The 27,415-nt window shown below is 43.3% G+C and overlaps 4 protein-coding genes across 4 annotated transcripts; all 4 read left to right on the plus strand.

Moving 5' to 3' along the window:
* The first annotated feature begins 926 nt into the window (after positions 1-926).
* Positions 927-6,468, plus strand: BCR41DRAFT_323463 (Glycerophosphoryl diester phosphodiesterase family-domain-containing protein). Its single transcript, XM_022021518.1, has 11 exons — positions 927-1,065; positions 1,303-1,414; positions 1,549-1,984; positions 2,536-2,826; positions 2,998-3,085; positions 3,188-3,554; positions 3,627-3,968; positions 4,091-5,001; positions 5,124-5,241; positions 5,339-5,781; positions 5,881-6,468. The coding sequence occupies exons 1-11, from the start codon at positions 1,033-1,035 to the stop codon at positions 6,406-6,408; spliced, it is 3,669 nt and encodes a 1,222-aa protein (XP_021880897.1). The 5' UTR covers positions 927-1,032; the 3' UTR covers positions 6,409-6,468.
* Positions 6,469-9,593: 3,125 nt separating this feature from the next.
* BCR41DRAFT_354842 (hypothetical protein) lies at positions 9,594-11,102 on the plus strand. The gene is made up of 5 exons (XM_022024402.1): positions 9,594-9,703; positions 9,854-10,473; positions 10,613-10,718; positions 10,802-10,900; positions 10,936-11,102. Exons 1-5 carry the CDS (start codon positions 9,620-9,622, stop codon positions 11,074-11,076), a joined length of 1,050 nt encoding a protein of 349 aa, XP_021880898.1. The 5' UTR covers positions 9,594-9,619; the 3' UTR covers positions 11,077-11,102.
* A 1,204-nt stretch (positions 11,103-12,306) lies between these two features.
* BCR41DRAFT_306823 (hypothetical protein) lies at positions 12,307-15,272 on the plus strand (the record flags this gene model as incomplete). The annotated part of the gene is made up of 3 exons (XM_022020840.1): positions 12,307-12,522; positions 12,627-13,037; positions 13,167-15,272. The coding sequence occupies 3 exons, from the start codon at positions 12,307-12,309 to the stop codon at positions 15,270-15,272; spliced, it is 2,733 nt and encodes a 910-aa protein (XP_021880899.1).
* A 3,763-nt stretch (positions 15,273-19,035) lies between these two features.
* Positions 19,036-27,179, plus strand: BCR41DRAFT_87236 (Dopey, N-terminal-domain-containing protein). The gene is made up of 19 exons (XM_022031058.1): positions 19,036-19,454; positions 19,571-19,689; positions 19,846-19,992; positions 20,098-20,178; positions 20,295-20,574; positions 20,670-20,802; positions 20,902-21,005; positions 21,121-21,188; positions 21,297-21,467; positions 21,574-21,795; positions 21,919-22,506; positions 22,594-22,906; positions 23,003-23,389; positions 23,508-23,559; positions 23,670-24,923; positions 25,037-26,018; positions 26,107-26,190; positions 26,287-26,408; positions 26,491-27,179. Exons 1-19 carry the CDS (start codon positions 19,271-19,273, stop codon positions 27,128-27,130), a joined length of 5,931 nt encoding a protein of 1,976 aa, XP_021880900.1. The 5' UTR covers positions 19,036-19,270; the 3' UTR covers positions 27,131-27,179.
* The last annotated feature ends 236 nt before the right edge of the window (positions 27,180-27,415 follow it).

The raw sequence follows: 27,415 nt of genomic DNA on the forward strand, positions 1-27,415 counted from the left end.
AAAATAATTAAAAGCGCCGTATTCTTAAATTCAACTCTACAATACTAATTCCCATGAGTGCAAAAATGTTTACGTGCAAGATTTATTAAAATTCTAATGCAAAGGATCTAAATCACCCTTACATGTATACATATATATCTATATTCACTAATTTTTGGCCCCAGCTGGGAAAAAGTAGATCTGAAATAATAGCCTCTGGGTCCTTGTTATAAAAAAAGGGTATGTAGTGATTGCGCATCACTGTTCAAGGCCTTCACTACACTCGCCCACCATGCACTTTGTTGCAGTGGGGAAGAGAGAGGAAGAGCGATCTAGAAGTAATAAATATGAGCGAGCGAGCTGAGGATCAAACGTCCATCGTGCCTTCGCGTAGCCACTAGTAGGTTCCCTCCTGAATCATTGACTCGCCTAATCGCCAATCATTCCAACTTAAAGTATTTCAAAGCGCGATAGAATGCCATTGTATACTGTTCTATGATATGAAGTTACCTGTATCCATGATAGATTTTTGGATATGGGTTTATCAAAGAAGAATGGGTGTAGTTTAGTCTTGAGAGTAGAACAGAAATCGTGTGATGCGAACCGTCTTTCCAATCCAAGGAATAAAGAGAAAAGCCTAAGATAATTTACATTGGTACGAGAGATAAAAGGTGTTGAGTAATTATTTTTCATTTGCTTCTATACCTCAGGAAAACCACTTACTGCCATTCAAGCCTAAAATTGCAAGCAACGCCTCAAATAAGGTTATTCGTTGCTTCAGGTGAATGCGCAAAAGTATATTTGTATACGTTTATTTATCAGACGATTCTGAATGTGACACCTGAGCAATAGGGTAATATTCATGAGCGCGTGGAAGGTGGATTGCATAAGAGCAAATGCATCTTTAAATATCCCCTTTCTCTTCTTTTCTTCCATTGATTTGCTCTTCCTCCCTTCCCCTTCTCTACTCCTAGCTTCCACTCCACTCCACCCCTCTTCTCTTGTCTTCTATCTCTTTCCTAGTAGGGTTAGCATAACGTCTCACACACCACTATGAAATTTGGCAAGATCCTAATAAGAAACCAGGTACATCCTTCGTTCTTCACCGTTACACTTTATTCTTTCATTGAAATAAATAGTTATAAATAGGCTTGTTCGAATTAAAGAAAACTCCCTCTCATTCCCCTCTCACACCCCCTCCCACACCCTCTCCCTCACCCTCTGAAAATTTGAATGGTTCTGAATGAAGCATTCACAGCGACAAATGATCTCCTGCTGAATCCTCATTTGGCTCATTTTGCCATGGAATGCGTATGTACTTAGATCCCAGAATGGAGCCGCCATTATGTCTCTTATAAGGGTCTTAAAAAGGAGATCAAAAATGGGCAAGAGGCTCTGGAGAGTGAACAATCCTCCATGGACGACGTTATCACCGGTAACTTTTCTTTTAAACATATTGTCATGTGTCATGGCAATTTCATGAGATGCGTCATGCATGGATCAGAGCAAAAGAAGTCGCTGTTGTTCCCATGATTATTCATTTATCTCTTCATTTTTTTATGCTTCTAGCCTTCATTTTTCATTTGGACAGAGAAGTTGAGAAGGTCAATAACTTCTTCGTTTACAAACGATCAGAGTTAGAACGACGTCTCCGCATCCTGTCTGAAAAGGCTAGACGTCTTTATCCCAACAATAGCATATTAGGCAATGGAGCTATCAACTCACCTGTCACTACAAATTCACCGACCAGTTCACGGAAGACATCCAAAGCCGGTGTTAGTCCACGTTTGGACTTATCCATTGTGACGGCACCTGCGCCGTCTTCTCCAATACCACCCACAACCGTATCCACCAATGCATCTTTAGTTCCGCCATCGCCCTTCATCAATGATCCCGAGGCTGACAGAGAGTGTTTGCAGGCCATGGTTGAAACTAAGGAGATGCTGTCCAAGCTCTCTTGGTTCGCAGAGATGAATCGCAGGGCCGTTGAAAAGATTCTCAAAAAGTAAGTAGTTTAGCGTAATATGTCGCGCTTACACTTGCATGTGCTTCTTTTCTCTTAAAATGAAATGAGAGGAAGAATAGGTCGAACAAAGTCCTTTTCTCTTTCTCAAGTAGTATTGATAATGCTTATTCATCAAAGGCATTACTATACGCAGGACAATTGGACATTTCATTCAGTCATCATCATCATTGGAGAGGATCTAATTTGACTCGATTTTTTCCGATAAGTGCGGGGATGATTGTTTGTATAATGTGCATGTTGATGTGGTTTCTTAGGATGAGAAGAAGGTCCTATTATCTGGCATAGGTATTCACACATGTGTACTGCGCGTGTGTATCTTCGTTCACGCGGTTGCTTACGATAATTATCCTTCTTTCATTTCATCCTAAAATGGTGACATGATTTAAAATTTTTCACACTATTGGCTTGAATGGCTGGACGAGCCTTTTAAACTTTGAAAATCTGCTCTCCTCTAGAAGTGTTCAGCACTGAACCACGAAGAAATAGCCACTGGCTGACACGGACGCTAAATTTACTTCTCGTCATACTAGATTTGATAAGCGCATGGCTCTTTTCAGTCGTGAAGACTACATGGCGACAAAAGTTAGCCTGTTACCTTTTGTCATTGATGGGCAACTCTTGGAGATGACCATTACTATTGACGTCCTCATCCGGGATATGAATGCAGTCGTGGCGGAGTATCCCCCTTTCCACAGAGGAATATCGCCAACTCGCACTAGTACTGAAGCCCGATTTGGTCTGAGTGAACAGCAGCTAAAAGATGCAATCAATGCCATTGAACATGATGATGCTATTGCACTCAAGGCCATAATTGACACCAAGTTGAATGAAATGCCTGAACTGGAAGACAAGCTTTTTTCAGCCGCTCAATCTAGCCGGCTTGGACAGGTAGAAACAAAACTTGTTCCTGTAAGATAGCATGTTCAGGTGATACATCCATCTAACTTACACGGTATCCGGTACCTCACTATTACTATACTATAGCTTCCAAGATCTCTATTCAAGAAAGCATGCGAAGAGAAGGCATTTCAATGTATCGCTTTAATAATGTCGTTTGGGGCAGGATCTTTAATGGTCAATGTTAACGAACAGACTGTCTTGCATAGACTGACAATTGAAGGAGGGACCTTCACTAAGGCTTCTGACATAGAAGACGATCAGTCTATGTCGAAGCAACATGAGCATAAAGAAATATCTGTAGTTCGAGATGATCCAACGACGATCACGTTTATCCTTCAACAGCTTTCCTCATGCGCTCAACAGAATTCTTTATGTACTTTAAAATCGACGGCGGATATCTTCGGTCGCCGGCCATTGCATTACGCAGCCATGCATGGCTTCCCTAACATTGCAAGAGCACTCCTTCAGGATCTCAAAGGCTCTGGCGAATTTGTAGACTTTTCAGATCCTTACTGGTTTGATACAGATGGGTTCACGCCACTCATTTACGCCGTATCGCGGGGCCAGGCTGAGGTTCTGAAAGTCTTAATAGAGGAGGGTGACATCCGCGATGTTGATGCTGTCACAAATGGTAAAAGTCTCTCGATATGTCCTTTTTTTTTTTTTTTTTTTTTTTTTTTTTTAACCCAATTGACAGTACATTTGGATCCGTTGTTTTTAGCTTATGTGTCACATCCTTCGATACCAAAGATTCTTCCCTCAACCGTCAAGACTGTATTAAACCCGTTTGTTGGATCAGAGGTCAACTTGCATGCGGTTTTTACCTATACACCGTTATCGATTGCTTGTCGTTTGGGACATGTTGAGGTAGCTAAATTGCTTATCCACAATGGTGCTAACCTGGATGCTCAGGACGAGGATGGGGAGTCATGCTTGATCATTGCTGCAAAGAATGGTCATGTTGAATGCGTGAAGCTACTAATTACTGGGAACGGGTATGCGAAAGGCGCTAATCTTGAGCTCAGGGAACGTTATTACGGATGGACAGCTCTTCACCTCGCAGGTTCGTAATGCATTTTCAAACAGGAAAGCAGAAAATGCTTTCTTTTTTTTTTTTTTTTTTTCGTGCCTATTGTTATAAGGAAACTAGCTTTGATACTGAAGTTTGATAATTGAAACTTGTAGCAATCGAGAATCATCCTGAGGTTATTAAGGTTTTGCTTGCAGCTGGAGCCAATCCCAATGTTTACGATTTTTCATCATGGAGCCCACATGAGTATGCTGTCTTTGCTGCCAATAATGCTTGTGCTGCTCTTCTTCGTCCTGTGACTCTCAGTCTGGACGAGCGTCTACGCCTGCAAAAGCAGAACGCCGGAAGTGACGCAGCGCATGCAAGCCCCATCTCGGTTTCGCAGCCCATGCTCTCTAGTCCTTCTGCAGGGACCTCTGGATCAAGCTCACCAAACTCACAGAAACTCGAAAAAGGCGAGTCACCGCCAACGTCAGCTGGAAAGAGCAGCAGCAAATCATTGAAGACAGCTCAGCGCGTATACGGACATAAGTATCTAGAAGATGAATCACTAATTGTTGTTACGCTGGGCTCTAATGACGCTCGCAGTACCGTGGAGCCTGTTGAGCTCTATATAAGCGGTGACAGTCATTCGTTTTTGACAGCCAGTACAGCATTTTCATTGGAAATTACGGCGGAGAATGCTACAGCAGGCGAGAAAGCCATCATTGACTTGCCTCTTAAGGATTCAAGTTATCACGATCAGATCGTTTTTTATGCACCAAAGCCTGAAGACACTATCCTTAACTTTTCAGTTTACCCCACCTTTGGACCTTCAAGCAACAAGCTGGTCGGACGCGGCACAGCAATTCTCTCCAGCTTGGATAATCTTCGCAAAGACGTCAGGAACCAGCATCCAGAGATGACTTCCCTCCAAGGGATGAATATGACAGTACCTATCTTTGGTGTGGAAAAGATGAATATTATTGGACGTGTTAGAGTTGAATTTACAGTTGTGCGTCCTTTCAAACATGAGAACCTCAAAGTCGGAAGCAAGCACACATATTGGAAGAGCTTGACTACAACAGTAAGTGATACTCGAATGTATTACAGAATATAAAGCTTTTTATTTTTTTTTATTTTTTTATTTTTTATTTTTTATGTATATTGTTGACATCTAATCCGACAAAAATACCCAATCCCGAATAGGTCATTGGTCATCGCGGCCTTGGAATGAACCGTAAGGTATCAAATCTTCAGCTCGGCGAGAATACCCTGCTTTCTTTTGTTACAGCCGCTTCTCTTGGGGCAGAATATGTGGAGTTTGGTATGTCCCCGCTCGTCGTGGTATTGTATGTGTGTCATTCGCCAGTCGATGAGGGCTATGGAATTGCTGACCTGAAAAGGTTTATTCCTTGTAATAGATGTTCAGATGACGAAGGATATGGTGCCTGTTTTATACCATGACTGGACAGTAACCGAGACTGGATTGGATATTCCTGTTAGCTCCATAACGGTAGAACAGTTCCAGAATCTCTCCAAATCAAAATCACGTAGTCATGGTAACAGTTCTCAGCCAGTCTCACCCAGACCTGGTGCCCCGAAACAAGCTACTCCTGCTTCACCATCTTCAGTTAGTCTAACTGTAGTGAAACCTGAGCTTGTGAGGAGGTCCACTCATGATTCTGAATCAGACCCCCATAAGGAAAACCAACCGCGACTTGTTCGATCTAACAGTTTGGGCGCAATGGCCAAGATGAGGGCTCAGACAGCAGTATCTGAGCCTGCTAAGCCCGGAGCCAAGATGAAGGGCAATGGTCTGGGAACAATTCAGGCGCCATTCGCTACATTGAAAGATACGTTTGAGGTAGGATATCTATTAACATTGACGATGACAAATGCAGGATTTATTCATAATTTGATATGTACAGTTCGAGCTCATGACTTTACACATTTTCATGTTTAGACTGTTCCAACGAATATTGGATTCAATATCGAAGTCAAGTATCCCATGCTGGACGAAGCAGAGGATGCCAACATCCCTTTATATGCTTTTGAGATTAACCGATTTGTGGATCGGATTTTAAAAGAGGTCTACGACCACGACCAAACACATCCCAACCGCAACATCATCTTTTCATCCTTTCACCCTGATATTTGTCTTTTGCTCAATATGAAACAGCCAAATTATCCAGTGTTCTTTCTGACGGATGGAGGTACAAGCGTAGTAGCCGATCGTAGATGCAATTCTATTCAAGGAGCTGTCCGTTTCGCAACATCAATTGACCTGTTGGGAATTGTTACCAACAGTGCACCAATCATTGAAGCACCCAACCTGGTCAAGGCTATTAAAGAAACAGGTTTGCTGGTGTTCACTTATGGAATAGATAACAATGATGTGGAGAACGCTAAACTTCAACGACGACATGGAGTTGATGCTGTAATTGTCGACTGCGTCTTGGCCGTGCGAAAGGGCCTTCAGCAAACAGAATAGTCATTTTAGAGTGAGTTGCTAGAAGGCAAGTCGTGTAGCTACCTAAATTGGCAAATCACTTTATATGCAAAAAAAAAAAAAAAAAAAAAAAAAAAAAGTAAACGGCAGCTGTCTTAATAATGAACGTTAGATTTAGAGTATAACAATAAAGCAGTAAAACTAGAGATGGGAAGAATTTTGTCTGAATTTGCCTCTTCCTTTATTAGTACTAGAAAGAGAAGCGCCAGGCCTATGAAGGAGGAAAGCAAGTTCTTAACGAAATAGGCTACATTTGTCTGAAGAAGGGCTGATCTTTACCTCATTACAAGAGAGGTGTATCTGTCCTAATTCAGAAGTAACAAACTGGTGCCGTGTTTCATCCAGGTGTATTCCTCGTCAATGACCTTTTAGATTAAAATTGTATAATAGTATTATGTTACATACATCCAAGTAAGAAAAGACAAGCTTATGACGACACGCAGTTAAGCCCTGGTCTTGATGGCATTAATGGAATGAATGACTCATGAATAAGCGAAAGTAGGTAATTTCTAACTCGTTATATTTATTATTCATTTTTGTGCACACAACCATTGCAGTGATGCATTAGTTTCCCTAAATTCTTAAGCAAGACTTTGTATTTGGTACAGCTTGCCATACAATTATCGTAATGTTGCAAGATAAAGAGGTATCCTAAACTTACATAATCTATTAAATAGGCTCACGCTTGAAAGCTTGAAGCCTATGAATCTTTCTACAACCATGCCTATCATTAAAGAGCTCACAAGAGAAGGGAGAACGACCACTTAACCATGTGGTGATAGATGAATGATAGTAGTGATCTTTTCCTGTACAGCTCGGCAAGACTTGATTTGTCACATCATTTACTTGCTCGTCTTCTTGCGTTCCCTTGATGTATCTGGGTTGGTAAACACTGCTAGTAGAGTTTGTTGGGCCTGTTGAAACCAGAGGGAGCCACAGCAACATATCATACCCAAGGTGATACAAATATCTCTGTTGGAGTGAGTGGTGAACTGTGTGTGGTTCAGATGTAGTGGACATAAACGGCGAAAGAATGCATCGAAAGGATGTGAGCGGTTATGAGAGCAAGGAAGAAGGGGTTGCTATGCCTGTTCAAGTCTTTGGCAAGAGAGTATGAATAGCAGTTGTGATCACGAGTTGATTTCGGTGAGTCCGCATAACAATGGTATAGTTTCTAGACCCTATCTTCCACGTACAGCATGGCATTATTGTTGTTTTCAGACCTGGCACCAATCATGCGAGGTATTTCTCTTTCTGAGGGTTCCTTGTGTTAAACAGCCAGACAGAAAGCTTAGAAGAGATACAGACACAACGGTGAAAAAAATGTATGTGAGCAAACAGTTGCTGTGTTTATTTGTTGTCTGCACATGCCTTCTTTCATCGCGGGCTTTTTTTTTATTGTTTCGCAAATCTTGTTTCCTTTTTTGTTCGTCAATCACTGTGTGCAGCTGAAGCATCTCTTTAGTTTCTGTACATGTATAAACACATTTTACATCGTGGCGTCTTTTTTTGTTCAAAACACAAGCGTTTTCCATTGGTGCTTCCAAACAAACTTTATTTTGGCGGCCACTCCACAATCCAGGACAAGGATCAGCTGGCAACAGGCCTTAACTCTGTCTTCGATGTCTGTCTGTGTGCATATGAAGCGGACCCATGTATAGGGTGCCATAATGAGGAGAATGATAGGATCGTGATGTCCCAAGACTCTGATTTTTTTGCGTACGAATGAGTCTGCTTCCTAGTGGGACCCCTTCCGCGCCGTAGACGGAAGTTTGGGGTTTACGATGTAGACAACGTTATCCAAGCACTAAGACTGCCATCACACGCGCATCTGGTGTTATTCTGTGCCATCGCAGGCAATGACTACTCAAGGAACCTCGAGACGTTAGGCCCGGTTAATAATCTTCGATTAATTCGAAACGTTGCGTGGAACGAGAACTACAATAAAATGCTTCGGGACTACCTAAGGGAAGCTAGTAAGGTGTTGGGAAGGAACGCAGCCTCTGAAGAAGGCCGTTTCAGAGTAGCTCTCCGCATTTTTACTTCCGACCATCAAACGTCGGCCCAAGCGCTACCATTGAACAATGAGTTCGATAACTTCAAGCAGCGTCTACTCAATGGAAAGGATCTTCGTCATAGAATGACTCAGCAAAGGCGAGCGCAGCGTCGCAGAACGTAAGGAAGCTCAAGCTATAGTTTTGACCTTGAAACCAAACGTCCCCAATACTAATCGTTAGTCCTTTTCTTGGATAATGTAGAGACACACCATCATTCTATATAGTGAAAGGGTCACATAGGAACCAGTTCCGGCCCATCTTTTCTGACAAGGCGAGCATATTGAATGGGCGCACAGTTGATATCAGTAACTGCCATCAGCACGATAGGCCGGGCCTTAAGCATCCACCACGTCGGAAAAAGGCAAAAAAGAAGCAACAGAAAAAACAAAAGCGGAAGCACAAAGGCAAGAAGCCCCACAGGGCTAAAAAAGAAGGTGCACCAATTAGGGACTTGAAGGATGCTACGAAGGTTGATCACAGCTACAGCAGTAAGCACCTTATCAAGGCCTTAACAATTGGGTCCCTTAAGGCCTCCATGGCAAGGAAAGGCGGACTGGACGCAGATGAAAGGGATAGTATTGCAAGCCAGATCCGAGGGGCTGTTGTTGCCCTCAACCGACTACGCCGCTATGCACACTGAGCGATTGCCTTGGACATTGAGAGGATCATGCGGTTACCAGGGGCAGCAAGGTCGAGGAAAAGGCACTGGACGAGGTCTTTGATAGCAATGATTATTCCTTCCGTCTCGCCACCCTTCTTTTAAGTGGTCAAGGTGGCCCCAATTCAGCTTACGCGAGGGCAAAAAAACAAGGAAAGGCGGTAGAAACGCCCCATTATCTCCTCGCTTATGAACATTTCAAGGCCACCACTGAACTTTCCCCAATAAAGGAAATAGACATCACATTGGGGGACGCGCAAGGCTTTGATCCCAAAAAGATCTCATTTCCAAGAGCGTCAGAGCTACTAATGGGCCAAGTACAGACATCATTAAGGCAGCACTACAGGAACGCAATGGTGTAGCTTGTGTAAGGTATTTTCATGCATATTCTGCAATCAGATGCTCTTTATTCAGACTCTTTTTTTTTTTTTTTTTTTTTTTTTTTTTCTAGTTTGATGTCGAGAAGACAAACGAAGATATGAGCGACATTGAGTTTTTTTTTGCGGGAGAACAAAAAAGTGAAAAAATACTCAGACTTTCCTACGCTCTCCTGGTCACCCGGGTATGTGTATCTGTCTGAACACGCCCTAGTTGACATCCTCTGGGCGAACGAAGATATCAAGCAGCTACTGGAGCGTATTCTGCCTCTCGACAATCCTTCCAAGACTGCAATGTTTGAGTGTGTACAGGGAACAAAAGGGTTTTGATTCAGGCTCTCTTTTGTGACATTGGAGGCGATCGCATGGTTCTTGGATATCAAGACAAAGTATCCCTGCAGTCACAGGACAAAGATCTAACTCGGTTCAAACTCAAAGGAACGATTTCTACCAACGGTCTAGTTCTGAATCTACTTGCCTATGACACAACCCAGACGAAGAGACAGCAGCAGTCTGACATAGATGAAGAAGACCCCAGCCAAGAACTGGAGCTTTCTCATGGATTTTTCAACACGACGTGTTCAAAGGCAGCCGGTGAAGACCTGACAGATGAAGACTACGCAAACATAAACTGGAAGAGGAGCTCCAAACTGCTTGAAAACGTTGAGCTCACATTCAACAAACCAGGGCGGTGCCCATCCGCAAACACCACAACTATCGTCGGATGCGATCCTGGTATTGTTAATGCCCTTATGTTCTCCTCCCTGGATCCTCACAACCCTAACTTGCGGCAAACGGTAAAGGTGAGAAGCAGGTTCTTGTACTTCCCCGCCCTCCGCTTCAATCACCTGTTGAACAAAAGGAAGCGTGAAAAAGGAATGATTGAGGTTGAGAACGTCATCCCTGTGTTTGGAAGGGATACGTACAATGAGTACTTTCAATGGATGAACGAGGAGTCTTAGACACAGATAGGATCAAAGAATTTGGATGTGCTTCAAGAATTCTACGAGTCCAGATGGCACCTGAAAAAAAAATGGGACCTACGAAAGGCTCAACGAGCTACGTTCGACTACGCGGTACAGCGAGTGTTGAAGATGCTCGGGGAAAAAAGGAGTGCTTGTCGTCGGCCTAGGGTCCTTTGAAAGTAGTAAAGGAGTTCCCAGCAAGCACACTGCTATAACGAGACACCTTGTAACACAGGTATGGCTTTTTTTAAAAAAGTAAGAAAAGCTGGAAAGCCAAAGAACCCTTGCTAATAAACGACTGCCATTTGAAACGCTTAGGTCAAAGCACGAGGACACTTCGCTGTAGGAGCGCACGAATTTTACACCAGCGCCCGCTGTCCCCGACCCCGACCCCTCTGCGATAGCTTTTTAGAGACGGTGTACCTCGCTCTAAATATTGCCGGGCATGTAAGGTATTCTTCGACCGTGACGCAGTAGGGGCGGAAAACATCGCAAGAATCGGCCTTGCTCAAATTGAGAGGCAAGAGAGGCTTGCAAAGTACAAGCCCACGGAAGAGTCGCCTGCTCCGGCTGTAAAGCGCGCACGACGCTAGACACAAGTATTTGGGTGCCGGCACACCCACAAAAAATTTGTAAGTTCTGTTTATTTTCGTCTCCTGTATCCTCTCTAATCTTTTGCCCCTGAATTTCTGGACTAACTTTAAAAACCGTACAGATCAACAGATACCGGAACAACAATCTAGTCGATCATAATGGCATGTACCTTGACGGTGCTCAGTGCCTTGGGGGAACTTGAAAAATAAAATTACTTTTTTGACAGTTCTGTTGCCATGGTGCACTTTGTCCAATAATAAATGAAAATGGAGCCCATTATTTTATTTGCCACTGGAATGTTGTATGGAACAGTGGCGATGCACTCAATGCTTGGGACGATGTGCCGCAGCCGAAGCATTGAGGGTCTAGCCTCGATTTTAATATTCCATCAATGGTTAGATTTATCAGGACGACAGATCTTAATTGTAATTCTCAAGGAGGGCTCTTGCCAATGTTGTGAATATAAAAGAGTACTTTCCCTAACTTGGGTAAAAAAGAAAAGTTTGAAAGTGAACTTCATCCTTTTCAAGAAGAACTCCAGCCCAAGAAGTCCAATATTTTGAAATCACTGAAGATTTGAAAGAATGTCAAGTAATGACAGTAATAGAAATGACCCCCGGTTCAATCAGAATCGCTCATTCCAACAGAATTCATCATTTCGCCCGCCCATCCCAGGTCATCCTTTATCAGGTCAAGTTCACGGTACCTTTCAAGTATCTTCTGGAGGACATCCTATATCACCTAGCAGATTTCCAGGTCAGCAACCACCAGTATACCAGCCGCATCAATTTGTAAACCCCGGTAACCGGCCTATACAAGGCGCGCCTCCTGCGGTGCACCAGCCCCACCAATTCCATAATATACACCATCAGCATCACCAACAGTTTCATCAACGACCAGCGGCTCCTCCATTTCATAACGTAATTCATGGTCGGGATGTCTTTCCAGTCCGAACATCCAGCGGTAGTAGCAGCCCTGTCTCTCTCATGAGTCCAACACAGACACAACCTCCTACCCGCAAGTTGCCCCCCGTCCCTACGGATCTTGATACTGCTCACACTACTGCCAGCAATACTAGAAGGGATGCCAGCAGCAACAGTAGCGATAGTGATTCTGACTACGATCCATCCAAGCCTGTAAGCATTGACGAGGTCAAACAGCATATTGACAAATTACAGAGCGAAATAGAGGGCACCTCACATCAAAGGCCCTACAACAAGGGCCTTGACATGACTGTTGTGGCTGCAGCTGTAGCAACCGTGGGGTCTACGGCATTTAGCCAAGGTGTTGCAGCTGCCAGTAAGGTGTTAGACAGCAAGGCGAACGAACTTGTTGTCAACATTGAAAAGAATCCAGCCTTGAGCCATCTGATTCAATTGGCAGACAAACTTGTGGATGTTGGCAAGGTGGTTCCTTTTATTGCACCAGCTTTTGTCATCTTAAAGGTAAAGCTGGTTACCCATTGAAATATTAATGGACTATACAAAGCCTTTTCTTTCATCTTCGCTCGCTGACAGTTTCATAAAAACCGTTTGAAAACTTTGTTTAGATCATCATTGATGTCGAGCAAAAGGCCAGGGATGTTGATGCAAAGTGTACAGATCTTCTGGAGCGGATCAATTTCATGGTTAGCAATCTCACTGTACTGGAAAAGATCCCGATTAATGACTCCATCAAAGTTGTAATTGACAAGACGAACAATACGTTGAAGCAGGCTGCGTCGCTCATTCAGACATATCGCAAGCAAGGTACCATTGCAAGGCGCTTGAACATGAGCAATAGTCAGAACTTCATTCAGATGGCAGTCGATATTACAACTTGTACACAAGATCTGATGCTGAGTCTGCAGATCCAGCAGACAGGGGATCTTTCTGTTCTCACTAGAGCGGTTCCTTCTGATACTAAGGATGATGAAGCAAGACTGTTTGTTCAACAGCACGGTGGTCATTCTGTTGTCATTGTAAGCTTTTCTTCTTTTTGAACACTACCTTATTCACATTATACCTTTGTTTTTATGAAACAGAGAATGGGGATGAGGATAGCTATGGACTTTAACGCATGTTGCCACTTAATGTAAACCGTTTTGTAGAATAGCCCAGAGCTAGTAGAAGAGTTTGCAAAAAAGATGCACTTGACCATGAGTGATCAGGTTATGGAGCAAATGCAGTCCAACATGGAGGATCTCATGGATGAAAATCAGACCAAAATCGAAGCGCTTCTCAAAGAGAATTCATCCAATGTTGTTGCAGAGACCATTAAAGTCTTGGCCACTCAGATACGTGGAAACGACGCAGAACAGCGGTTGACATGCGTTCAGTGCGACAAGGAGTATCAAGAATCAGCAAACGGCCCTGCGGCGTGCTCATTTCACAAGAGCATGGAGCAGGGTGGTTCATACTCTTGCTGTGGCAAGAAGTCGCCTTGTACTTATTCCTCCCATCGCTCAGCTCACCATTGCGAGTACCCTTACACAGCTTTCTACGATTTTGCCTTTGCAATCTCGGGCTACACCGACACGAAGGAAGAGTGGGCAGAGATAGAAGAGGAAGATATGTTGACTGGTACGGTTCAGAAGGCGTGTGTGAGTAAGCTGCTGCGTTGGCGCAGTCACCACGAACGGATCAAGAAACCAATGATGATCATTCATGTTGGTCGTGTCAGCTATGATAATCCTTACTACTTCCAGGCCTTCGGAGTCGATGACATCAAGGCGACCAATGCGTCTATCCGTAAGACGGGCACATCCCTGATTTTTAGAACGACCCTAGATAATGATGCGTATGCAATGGCTGAATGGGTTATAGATCCGTCCGGAATGATCAATGGAATTAAGATTTCCTGCAAAGTTGCTACCAGCGAGTCTGCAACCACTAAGCTAGTCCCTCTGGACATCGAGACAGTCTCTCCATCGGGTGAGATTCAGACCCTGTCCAAAGTGACCTTCAAGGTCTACAGGCCTGCGGAGCCTTACAAACTGCCAGAGATCCGCTATGTTGGCCACACTTTACCCATGACTCCTCTTCGAGAGGTTCGTCAGTTCAAAGTCAGGACAAAATTGCCGATCGTTATGATCCCTGAAGGCAAGATGAAGGCAAACGGGGATGGAGGGTTTGTTCGCAGAGACGCAGACAAGTTCAAAAGTATGATTCGTATCTTTAACAAGACTCCGCCCAGTAGCCAAACATATGTCACGTTGGCCTCTTGCAAAGCCGAATATCGTATTATAGGCGAAAAAGAATATAAGGAGGTCAATGGGTTGGATCTGGGCGGTATTAAATTTCCAGTCTCCATTGGGCCTATGCAATCAGCTGATATTTCATTTGAGGCTATTGTACTCCGCACACAAGAGCAAGCGGCTTTGATGCTAAGTTGCTGGGACTGGGCCTTGGTTGCGCTCCATAGTCCCATTCGTATCCGCTTGACGTTTACGGACATCGAGGGTGAAGAATGCTCGTTCATCCAAGAGTATATTCATCAGCCTTCGCTTCATATGGCAGTCAAAAATGAAGAAAAGGACCTGCTTTTTCTGTATATCGACAATATGCTTGAAGGAACCCGCAGCGCCATCCGTGTTTCTAAACCCAATGACTCGGACACCGTTGTCGATGTCAATGGGACTAAATACACAATCGCAGAGTTGAACAGAATTGTGTACAAGGCTGAAAAGGATGGCATCACAGAGGTGCTTCTGGATTGCGGACGGAGTTCTGAAGAATACAAATGGGATGCTTGGGCACTAGTTGATTTGAGCTGTCGACGAGTGTATGCGTTCAAGATTCTTCTATCTGAAGGATACTCTAGGTCTAAGAAGGTGGCCGCTGCACTCGGGTATGCATTATGTCCACTTTATGGTGAAGAAGATGGAGTTGCAATTGAAGAAAGGCCTATTAGATATGCGGATGAGAAATCCACCTTTCCAGATCTTGAATCCCAAGAAGTCCCTGCAATTATGGTAGATGATGATGTCGATGATGATGTCGATGGTAAAAAGGAGCCTGCCATTGCTATTGCAACCGCAGCTTCTTCATCTGTCGCTGCTGCAATCTCGGAAGTGGTTAAGGTGACAAGTTCATTGGATACTGCAACCTTTTTGAGTAGTATGGCAAGTCTGGAAAAGCGAATTGAGTCGTTGGATACGAATGTTGCCCGCATGGCTACTGCATTGGAGAAACTAGTGGACATTTTGGGATCTTAATATTGTGACTTATAACTCAAGTAAGCTTTCAACTGTTTGCATCCAACCTGTCTACAAAGCTGAAGGTTGACTATTGTTTTGCTTGTTCATATCTTTAAAGCCTCTTAGATCATAATAAAAAGTATTTTGTGAAGGAAGGAAAAAGCGTACGAATGATATTTATTGTAAATTTTTGGAAGGGAATACCAGAGCCATTGTAATCATACCCGCACCAATGGCTAAAAGCGCTATCACCTTTAAACTTAGTTGCTTATTTCGACTTAGATGGAATACATGTCTTCTTTCCAGAGGCGGATTACCTTGTTCGAGGTAGTATGATGACGAGGATGATGCGAACGTGTGTAACTGGATGGAGCTGATACCCAAGTGACGATTGATTTTCGACGATTGATTTTGGCTTGAATCGTCTAGAAGCATCAGTACTCCCAGCCAAATGTTTTGAAGTGGCTCAGAAAGCATTAACAGCTTATCTTGTTGTCGCTCATGCTTCTGTATCAGATATTGAATAGCAAGTGAATCCAGAGGTTCCTGCATAAGCAGGCTATTCAGGTGTCGACTCTTGAGGATCCTGGTCCTTCCTTCTTGCTCGAAATGAATAGGATCCTGTATGTATAAGCGGACCGAATGATAAAATAAGAAGAGAGAAAGCGTACTAGATATTGCTGGAGGTCTATAGCTATTGAGTTTTGTGTTACCTGGTAAACATCCAGCACAAATTGCGTCATCTCTTGAAACATGTTCTGCACACTCCAGAATGCAACAATAGAATCCTTGAGCTTCGTTGCCATTTCAACCCGCACCTTAGTCGTTTTGGTCGTTCTAGGTGTAGGTAGGGTCTTGTAGATTTTCGGCCACGTGTCCAGTACTAGATCCGCAAATGACTGAGCGACCCACAACTGCTCTTCGTCTAAATCAATCGCCTTTTTTTTTCCCTTCATCTGTTCCTGTACCTCTTCTGGAGACAAGGGCGTTCCAGCAGTTGTTAGCCTTGTTGTCTTTGAGCCTAGCGTGGGCGACGGCTGGTAAAGCGTCAATGCCTCAATGATCTGATCACTGAGCTGCTCCAGCCGTTCCGTGCGCTTTGCCAGTTCCTGAAAGACAACTCTGAAATGCTCAAGATCAAGGCCGGCAACTGAAGATGGGGGGCCAGCTGCCTGCAAAGCCGGCGAGCCGAGGTTATGGTGCTCCCATAGTTGGCGTTGGCTACATCGCGATGTTTCCGAAGGAATGTTTTGTCGATAAACTGATGGCAACGCCAATTTTGAAGGAGTTGAAGGGACTGAGGCGTCAGAGGAAACCACCGATCCTGCCGTCAGAGCCGTGAGTGTGAAAGGAGTAATTTTTTCTTCTTGTGATGCCTCAACCAAAAGCCGGCTTGGTTGCGATGGTCTTAAACCCATCGCCGAGGGAGCGGAGACGATGATGGATCCTTTATTAGGTACAAGCACTGCAGATTGAGACCTGACAGTTACAGTTATCGGCTCTATTTGGGCTTTTATTCCTTGCTTACAATGGGTATCATGTTTTTGTGGCATGGTCTCTATCTCGAACTCCAAGTTGTCCATGCTAGCTGATGCCTGAATTTGTGATGGGTTTAACTTCCCGTTGTTGCCGTGAGCTTGCGGCTTTGAAGATTTTTTGTCTCCGGCGCCATCGTCAACGACTGCAATGAGGATCTTTCCTAATGATTGCGGTTGTTGCCCTCTTGCTGTCTCCTGTATGCCCTGTTCGTCTGCTAACATGTGTTTTGTTGCTATTTGGGCTGCAGCCATTTCCGCTTTCCGAGCTTCTGTCACCGCTAATCCTGCTCTCTGTGTAAGGTCCTTTTCATCAACATCGGGAATATCTATACTATCGGGTTCATTTCGCAACTCCTGTTTTTCTGCAGGTGTGAGGCGACTGGTAGTTCTAATTGTAAGTGATCTGTATGTATCCATTTTTTTTTAATGATTTGCACTGGAGACGAAATGAAAGATTATGACCAAGAAGTGAGAGAGGAATAGAGAAAGGATGGCTTTGAGGTTTGATAAGAGAATATATTAGTTGAAGTAGTTATCTACTAAAATCTTTGGAATAACTAGGAAAGGTTAGCAAAAAATTCTGATTCTACTTGAGGAAAAGATGCTCGTCAATCCAAGTGCATACAGCATGAAATGATGTCCATCTTGTTCTTTATTTTTTTTTATTTTATTTTATTTTTTTTTTAAAAAAAAGCCATTGTCTTGAATTGCTTAAGCAACAGAAATATAGATATTGATAGGCCAGTTTGTAGGCGTTTAATGAAGCCTCAAATACCGATCTCAATTAATACTTACGATGAAAGCAGGCTGTTAGAGTGTGGTCCACATTCATCTACTTTTGTTTATATGAACCAAGCTGCATGAATTGCAACCACCATTCAAGCCTTTTAAACACCACAAAGCGTCAATGACATGGAGCGTCTCTCAATATTTAAAGGATCGCTGTTCTGCGCTTACAAAACATGTAGACATGTAGGGTTGGCGTGAACATTCTCCGTTTACTAATAAGCACTTTAATCTAGTGCGTGATAGGCTAATTAACCAAGATAATTCTTCGTCGTCTACTTAGGAAGCAGCGCTTCAAATCGGTTCAGATCAAGGCTACCTGGTCGCCGTTCTATTTCCTCCTTGCTCTTTCTGGTTTTGAGATTCGAATGTATCGCGATTTTTAGGACATATTTCTATTACACACGTTCTCCATCTCTTTAATCTTCGAACGAAGAAAGGCGAAGAGGATCTAACCAGCCTCGGAATCTAGCTCAAGAGGAAGCGCCTTTTTCTTTGAGTAGTGTTGCTACGCGAAGTAGCTACTTATTAGCTCAAGGTCATTAGGATCAAGCTTCAATATGTTTTTGATTAGTCGATTAGTTGCGAGGCTCAAAATACAAAGCAGACGATAAAAGTTTTCGCTTTTTTGATTTATCAACTTTCTACGTATTCTCATTCAAAGTGAAACACATATTGGAATGATGTCCATTTTCCTGTTTTCAGCTGCATTTGCTATTGTTGTTTCTAAGGCGCATTAAAAATATCGCTTTCAACCCATGCTAACACAACTGCAATCTGTTGAATGTACTCAAAGCGACTGCAGATCACTTTGCTGATTGTTACCGTCTAATCCAATATTGACAAGACAAGAGGGATCCTTTATCTGTTAATTAATATCCTATCGATAAGAGTAGGCTGCTCTCCAAGGACTGCGTCGAAAAGATGATCCATGCTGACTTTTACCTATACCAGTTCCTGTTACAACTGAAGTTGCTTTTATTAAAAAAAAAAAGTGGTCCTGTCTTCGAGGACAAATGCCCGATGTGAAAGTGGTCTCTAAGATCGCCACCGAAGAGCCCATACCAACATTAAAAGGAGCTCGCGTCCTTGGCCTGGTCTTTACACTAGATGTCTCAAACTTGGCGATTGCAGGAAATATCGATTTCAACTTTGTGTGCAAGATTGGGTGCAAAGATTCCAAGGATATCAAGACGAACTTTCCGCGAGAGCCAGCTTGACAAGAAGGAAGTGCTAAATGGCTGCGAAAGCAAAGCATACAACACTGTGGAGCAAGATGTTGAGGTTGTTGGACAAGCTTAAGACTAAAGTCAATGACAGACTGTCAGCCAAAGCAAAGCAGTTCAAAGATATGCTTTCATTCTAAATATCTAGTAATGACGCGCCCCCAATCTCTAAAGACAGATAGGAACTTAACCTAAGGAAAAGCGCGTCAGAGCCATCCATTAAGAGTGATTGTCATTTTTCAGTGCACATTCTTTCACATTGGCTATTTTTTTTTTTTTTTTTTTTCATCACAAAGGCGACATTACTTCACGTCCACGACAACCCTTACCCTATCGCTCATCCACTTCATTCTATCCAAACTCACATTTCATACACTCTCTCCCTGATTCAGTCGCATTTGTATTCTTGTCTCTTGTCTCGTCTTAAATCAGCCCCTCCTCACGCGACTGTGTAGGATCACTCACCATGACCGAGCCCGGCATGTCATCCTCGCCGAGGCCACCCTCGCCCATCATGGTCACATCTTCACCGAAGCCCAACTCTTTACCAAAGAATATTAGTGTCGCCGCCAATCAACTTCGCTCACCTTCTCCTTCACCAAAGACGCCTCCAACTTATACTTGGGGTGGTTCTAACAGCAAGAACCGAGGCAAGTGCAGGTGTATCTGTGAAACATGTTCGTCGGGAAGCCCTTTTGTAGCTGAAAATAGACTAAACCTCTCTTCTATTCGTATTTCTGACTACAATGACGATATTTGACTTCAGATCTCAATAGCGATCCTCGTTATAAGAAGTATGTCCAGCTTGTAGAAAGAAACTTGCAATCGTTTGACAGTGTCAATGAATGGGCCGATGTAAATCCTTTCCTACTCAAGATATTGCGAGTAAGCTCCTGGTATTTTGCTTGGCATAATACTGAAGCCATGTGATGCCTTCATGATGACAAGAATGTTCAATCCAAGGACTAATAGAATTCTTCCTCCTATGCTTGTAAATGTCTTTATTATATTTGCATTTCATTCTGGCACGGATCAATCCAGTCATTTCAAGCATACCCGCAATATACAGTAATTCCACGGGGCCTGACTGTAGCAAAGAGACTAGCACAGTGCTTGAATCCGGCTTTACCAGCAGGAGTACATGGAAAGACGCTGGAGGTCTACGCATACATCCTCGAAACCATTGGAGTATGTATATCTCTGGCCATTAAGCTACAACATCTCTAGAATCCGTGGCGAATATCCTGCTAATTATGAGTATTTCTTTTTTTGATGTTCACTATTGACCTAAAGCCGGATCAACTAGCCGAGGACATCACTTTGTGGTCGTATGGGTTGTTCCCTTTTCTTCAATATGCGTCTTTGTCCGTCAAAGTAAGTAAAAAAGCAATTTCGGGAGCATGATTCTACTGCTACATCTCGTCCATTTCTTATTGTCATTACAAGAAGAAATAACAGGTATGATTTGTGCCACGTTGCATCTTGGACAGCCACAACTACTCGACATCTACGAAAAGTATTACCTGCCACTTAAAGATCGGCTCAAGCCATGTTTAAAGAGTTTCTTGATCGGTTTACTCCCTGGGCTTGACGAGGAGGGTAGCGAATTTTTTGACAGAGTCCTTAACATCATTGACAGCCTTCGCAAGGCAGTTGATGAAACATTTTTCTTTCAGTGCATGTGGTTGATCCTCATCACTTCATCTCCGCATCGAGGACCTGCTTTGCATTATCTTGGCAGGAGAATGCCTTTGCTGACAAACACAGAAGGTATTTGGCAGATGTACATAGGGATAGACTTCTGAGCATTGGCATTATAATTATGAAAATTAACAGCCTTGATACTCATATTCCCTCGATATTAGATGTGGCATTTGTACTAGGAGATGATGCGGGACTAATGGTGAGAGCCTTTTCAGCAACAGTGGGCGATACCCAGCTTCTTGTTCAGCGCGCCATGTTGGATCTCATGGTCGTACACTTTCCCATCAGCAACGGGTATGTGTAGTAGAAGGTTGGCAACATATTAGTTACTATTGGCTTGATTGCTATTGCTCATCATTACTATTATTATTATTTTAATTTCCTTTTTAATAGGCTGATCGAGCATAATGATCTTGTAGTCCTCGTTAAGGCGGCAGTAGGCGTAGTGTTGCGGAAGGATATGTCACTCAATAGAAGATTGTATGCATGGTTGCTAGGTAAGCGCCTATTGGTTGTCATGAATAACAAGCTTGTGTGCAATGAATGACATGAGTATGGATTTACGGATTTATAACTGGACTTTTTTTTTTTTTTTTTTTTTTTTATAAACAGGTGCACAAGAAAGGAAGAAGAAGGTATTTAATGGACCAGCAAAGACTGCTTTGATCGTTGGACTTCGGGTAAGCAGTATGGCGTGAAATGTCAGCATAGAAAGTGATTGGGTGATCATGGACTTAGTTTTGATTGTTTCTTTGTTTAGCTAATGCATGTCTCTTTTTTTATACTAGAGTATATTGCTTTCCGACAGCAAAGACCTTCAAGAGAATCAGAAACCCTATCGCGTGTTTGTCTCTTTATTAGATGAGTGGGACATCGGGTATCCTGTAATCCAGGCGGTGTTCCTTGATGCTGTGATATCATTAAAAAGACATGTTGATCAAGATAATCATGGAACAGAGGTATTACAATCACCATCCACATGCATACATAGTCGTGCAGACGATTGCTTTGAGCACACCAAAAATATGAAGTAATGTACCTAATGTATAGCTCTCATTAATGCAGCTTATTCAAACAGCCACCATGTGGATCGATATGACGGACCCTTACCTCATCTGGAAAAAGCTCTCCGAGGCTATATACGATAACTTTCCTGCGGAGCTCGGAAAGGAAACATATGCTGTAGACTTAGTCATCTTTTTTTTGAACTCATTCAAGTTGAGCGATGAGGAAATGCAGCATATGCATATGCCTATGTTTCTACTCTTCGTCTTGACAAGAATCCAGGTATATTTACCACAGTCAAGACCTTCCTAGAATCCTGCTCGGATAAACTATCGTCGATGCATTGGTTTTGCTTTTCGGACTTGGACAATGACAAGCTAACAAGCTTTTCTCATTCCCTTTTAGGATATCATCTCTAAGGATAATCTTAATATGTATGCGGAACAGGTCAACAATGCTCTTCTGCTGTGCTTGATGCTATTTCGACATATACCTGCGTCTGTCTTTGTACCTCAGGCTACTATGCAGTCTCTGCAGGCACCTCAGCCGACACGTGCTCCAAAATCAAAGCCTTCCACCCCTGTACCTACCCCTGCCCATACCAAATCAGAGAGCACAAGCAGCAATCAACAACCAAAAATTATAACATTTGACTCGCGCATGGATGTCAAGGACTACATTGAGGAGTTCTACATGCTCCGCCCTCAAAAGTCGGATGATATTGAAGATGCTTCAACCACGAAAGAATATGCTGGAATTAGAGGCGAAGCGTTGACGCAGCAGGCATTGGTATTTATCCAGAATTTCATTCAGAATATTCTTGATGCCTGCATGAAGGACAGCATGAAGGCACACGCGCATACATCAAGGACCATGATCCAGAAAGCTTGCAAGATTCTGCTGATCCTCTCCAGATATCATGCACCATCTACCTCTGTAGATGATTGCTTTACTGGAGATTGGATTGAAAAAATGCGTGCGGCATCTCGTGAGGTAATCACTATAACCCAACAGAGTTAAAGCCCACAATACACTGATGGTGCTTCTAGCTGACCTTTATTTTCCGTTGAATCAATATAGATGGCAGATTTCGCAGTCATCGATGCGTTGGTAACAACAATGGTGGAGCTTACAGTCGAGCTAAAGGTGGTTCATCCATCCTTCTTGGATAATCGTGTGCATATGAGACCAATAGTAGACAGGGTCTGGACTTTCCTAGCAGAGGAATACATGCATTTGCACCTTCGTGCTTCTCAGTTGATCTGGATGCTACAGGATATCACCTCGGTTAGCCACGAAGTCGAAACGGCCATCGCCTCTTACCTAGTTTCGGAAAATACCAAGACGAGGATCGATGCATTCCAAAAATTCGGGGTTTTCTGGCGATTGTCAGGTAATAATATTATGATCTAGTCAATAGCTCGAGATGGCTACTTTATTCAGCTCCTAATTCTAGTTAACCTGCCACTTCCTCATAACAATGGACTAGACGACATCCAACATAACTCTGCAGCATTCGTTCGCCCGATGATGTTGATGCTTGACTCGCTTAGTAGTACCAACCCATCCAATAGAAGAGCAGGGGAGACATGGATCCGAAGTAACCTTAAATCGTACCCTCGACTGCTCGATCCACTTCTGCTTGTTCTCTACGACCATACAATTGTTCGTAATGAAATGGAGGAGACATTCCACAACGAGCACTTCCCGGTACATTACTATATACGTGATTTTAATCAGGCACAGGTGCATTATGTTTTCAATACTCTTTTGACTGTGTTTCGATTCGGAGGACTTGGATTTTTGAGGTCATTACGCCAGTCAACTATTCACCTTGATATTGTTTCTTCTGTATCAGAAATTGTTGAAGTCACAGGTATGAAGCATAATCAGCGACCGGTTAGTTCGCATGATAGGGCGATATTATGATGAGACATCGCGAAAATGCTGGGATCTAGCACTGACAGTGCACGCATTATTTACATTACTCTTAGATCCGAACCTGCCGCCTACATACTTGGAGTGCTTTGTGCGGTCAGCGTTAAGGCAAGTAATGATATTAATATTGCTTTTATACCCAAAGCTTGTTGTCCAGATCGCTCATACTATTCTTTTTTTTTTTTTTTTTTTTTTTTTTTTTGCCCTATCGACAATAGATTCATTGAAAGCGAGCCCACCAGTGATTACAAGTCGATGTTGAACTTGAATGAAGAGATCCATATGGTCGCGACTGATTTTCTGCATTTCATCATTTCCAAAGTTGATCATATTGAGCCTCCTCTTCTTGCAATGATCCATAAAACAGTCATCAATAAGATGCTTTATTGCATCAATCACAGCCGTCTTGATCTTCAGAGCCGTCTACTTCACCTCCTTCACGCCACTATCTTAATGGGCACCACATCCGTTAAGAAAGCCAATAACATCGCGGGAATATCTTCTTCACAAGCTGTCCCTATACCTCGGGACAGCTCCATGTCAACATTCGAAGGCACATCAATCAGCTCGAACCCAGCTAGCAACGATGCCAACGAAAGCCTATTCCGTGTTGTTGGATCTTCACCACTTTTCGTCAAGACCATCTTTGATGCACTCTCAGTTCCTTCGAATCGACCAATTTTGCAGCATTGGATGGATTTCCTAATGTTAGCGCTTCCATTCTTGACGAATTATTTTAGAAAAGTTTTACTACCTGTGATTCAATGCTTGTGCGATCAGATCCTGAGGAGTAGGGCGTGCCTGCAGGAAGCCTACTTGAGCCAAGCTAAAAATCCTTCAACAGCCTCACCAATGCTGACGGACCAGGACCTTATGATATTTTTGACTGGATTGGAGAGACTATTGACATTCAGTTTGGCTGAAGCCCGGCTGGGCGAGGACGTGGACCTGGTTCATAAGCAAGAATGGGAAGACGGACTACGAGGCACACCAGGCCTTGTCGCAAATGTTTTGAGTATCGAGGTGCACCCCAGTGATGCATACCAGGAGACTAGAGCTCGAGACACTGTTCTGCACAACATTGTGGGCATTATACAGATATTTATTGAGCTCTGGGCTGTTTTTGACAGCAAAATTTCTACGGCTACTTCTGAAGCAGAGGATGTATCACTTCAGTTTGTAGGCGAACGTGTACGAGCTAGGCTAAAGCGCATCTTGGCGGGTCTGTACAAGTCTTATCCATCTGAAGTCACAGAAGCGTTCGTGGAGTTATTCTTGGCAGAGAATCCGGTTGCCCTGGATTTGGAAAACCAAAAACTTGATCCAGATTACAGAACGCTGGAGATTCTGAGCGTAGTTCCTGGGGCGTCTCCTTTGGCAATTTTTTTGACTCTGATTGAAAGTATCCGAGCGAGGACTCCTGGTATGGCAACAACACGGTCCAAGCGTCCTAATCTTAGGATAAGCAAAGCGTAAGTTGTTATTATTATTACTACTACTACTACTACTATTATTCTTATTATTATTTCTCTGCACCCTTCAGAACAGATGCTAATAGCCCAAGAACGAAACCATTTTATTCTAGATCGGATATCGTCCTTCTGCGCTTTGTGGAGATTTACTGCAACTATCTCCCACAAGTTGATTCCCTTGTGGATCTATGGCCACTTTGTCTAAATTTTGTCCGCGATTATTTTCCACAGGCAACGACGTATAAATATGCTTTTCCATCCTTGCTTCGTGTTATGACTGTACTCTGCGATCGCCTCTCTAATACAACCTACTTTGAAGACAAAAAGATTCGCCGTGATGCCTCAGACCTGTATGGACGTGTTGTAGAACAGTGTGTTCTCATCGCCGGTCGTTCGTTTGATCATGGCATCTGGCTTCGAAACAGGAATCCACAAGATCTAGAGATCCTTGAAGAAAGCGATACAGATTCAACTCGTGAATCTATTAAGCCTCTCTCGTCTGGTTCCTCCGAAGCAGAGCAGGCGAAACGGACCGGCAAGACTAAAGAGGATGTGCTGATTCAACAAATCCTTACGAGTCTTGTTCAGATGGTTATTCCGAATTTGAGAAAAATTTTGCAGGAACAGGATCGAATTACGCAAGCAATCAGCAATCTGATGTACTATGTGATAGCGCCATCGTTAAAGTCGCGAGTCGGCATTAATGACTCGTCTGTGGATCTACTGTGCGAGATCTCAAAAATCCCGTTCGTATATCGAACTTGGCGTAAGGAAGTTTGGGAGGTCTTTTTGGACAACAAGTTCTTTGTGATGGGCCCTGCTGTGGCTAGAAAATACCGCATACTGATACAGACCGCTATGACATCCGAAAAAGAACGATTGGTTGAGTTATTGGGTCGGATATCGACGTCGCCGTCAAGTGCGTTATTCACCAGCCGTGACCAAGAATCACTTAATAGAGCGCTGATGCTGCGTCGACTGACATTTGTAATATGGTGCGGTGCAGTGGACCAATATCTCCCCCAATTACCCAACATTCAAGAAAAACTCGTGGAATTACTCAAGCTCAGCTCTACGGAGCAAGTGCATCCAGAGGTAAAAACAAGCACCAATGAAAGAAATCGTGTCGTCTTGGTTCTTATCTTGTGTTCACTCACTATTTTTTTGTCTCTATTGTTAAAAGATCTATTTGTGTCTCCGTGTGTTGCTCTGCCGAATTTCGAATCAGCACTTGAACAACTTTTGGCCAGTACTTCTGACTGAACTGGTGAGTGGCGCCATTCTTGTTCCGGTTGCTGTACTGTAATCTGGGCAGCTAGATTTTAAATAAGAAAGCTTATTATCCTCTTCTTTGCCTTACTAGATCCAAATTTTTAACGTTTTCTTGATGGATGAAAACGATCGACCAGAACAAGTCAGTCTTTTATTGTCTGCGTGCAAATTCTTGGATTTATTGTTCGTTCTGGAAGATGGCCAATATTTCATGTAGGTGCTCAAAACGCTTCCGTTTAGCCACTACCATCTTTGTTTTTGTATATACTAATTGATTTTTTTTGGTCTGTTTCAGTCATCAATGGATATTTATTTCAGATGCTATTCGCAACACGGTGATGGCTTCACCTATGGGCGAAGCCATGCCCCATGCCCTCATGGATCGACTAGGCAAAAAACTCTTTGAGGAAGGCCCAGTTGACGGGTATGCCAGTTCCAATTCCACAGTCATCGCGCCTGATAGCTCTGGGGTCTCTATAAACACTGTTGCAGCTGTGAATGATCAAAATCGTACGCAACAGGCAACCGCACTTTCTGAAGAAGATCGTTGGCTGTCAGACAACGATGTCCTAGAGAAAATGTCATTCGGTTCATTGAATCCTCTTACAGATTCAACAGGGGCTGTACTCCCATTATCCCTTTCCAACCCCTATGCAACAGCATCACTGACATTTCAAGGATCAGAGCAACAGCAGCAATCTGCTAAAGGCTTGTTGATACCGTCTTCATTGTCAACATCTACATCTGCGCGAGCACTCAAGCGCCCGATGCTGACAATGCGATCGATTCAGAACGTGCGCGAACTTGAATTCTTCTTAACCCATGTAGCCCAGTATGTGTACCATACGACGTATTTGTTGGCAAAGCCAGACATGCAGTTTATAGAAGCTCTGATAGAGCGTGACATACTAAGTGGCAGTGGTCTGGAAGAATAGATTTATTATGACAATAATTATAGTGCAAATAATAATAGAAAAAAAAAGGCAGGAATAATATACACTTTTAATGCAGGGCATATAGCCTGGCCCTCGGTTTAATCAGTAAATCCAGGCTGAACCATTAGAGGATCATACCCATCATTGTTCTTGTCATCACGCTCGGTTGACAGCATCTCAGTCTTTAATGAGTCAACTGGAGATGAATTGCTCCCAAGAGGACCAGAGGATGCATCAGTTGCCGTAGTTAAAGCGGTCATTGTCGGTATACTACAACTTGAAGGC

This window comes from Lobosporangium transversale (assembly GCF_002105155.1).
Source record: "Lobosporangium transversale strain NRRL 3116 chromosome Unknown BCR41scaffold_21, whole genome shotgun sequence".
NCBI lineage: Eukaryota > Fungi > Mortierellomycota > Mortierellomycetes > Mortierellales > Mortierellaceae > Lobosporangium > Lobosporangium transversale.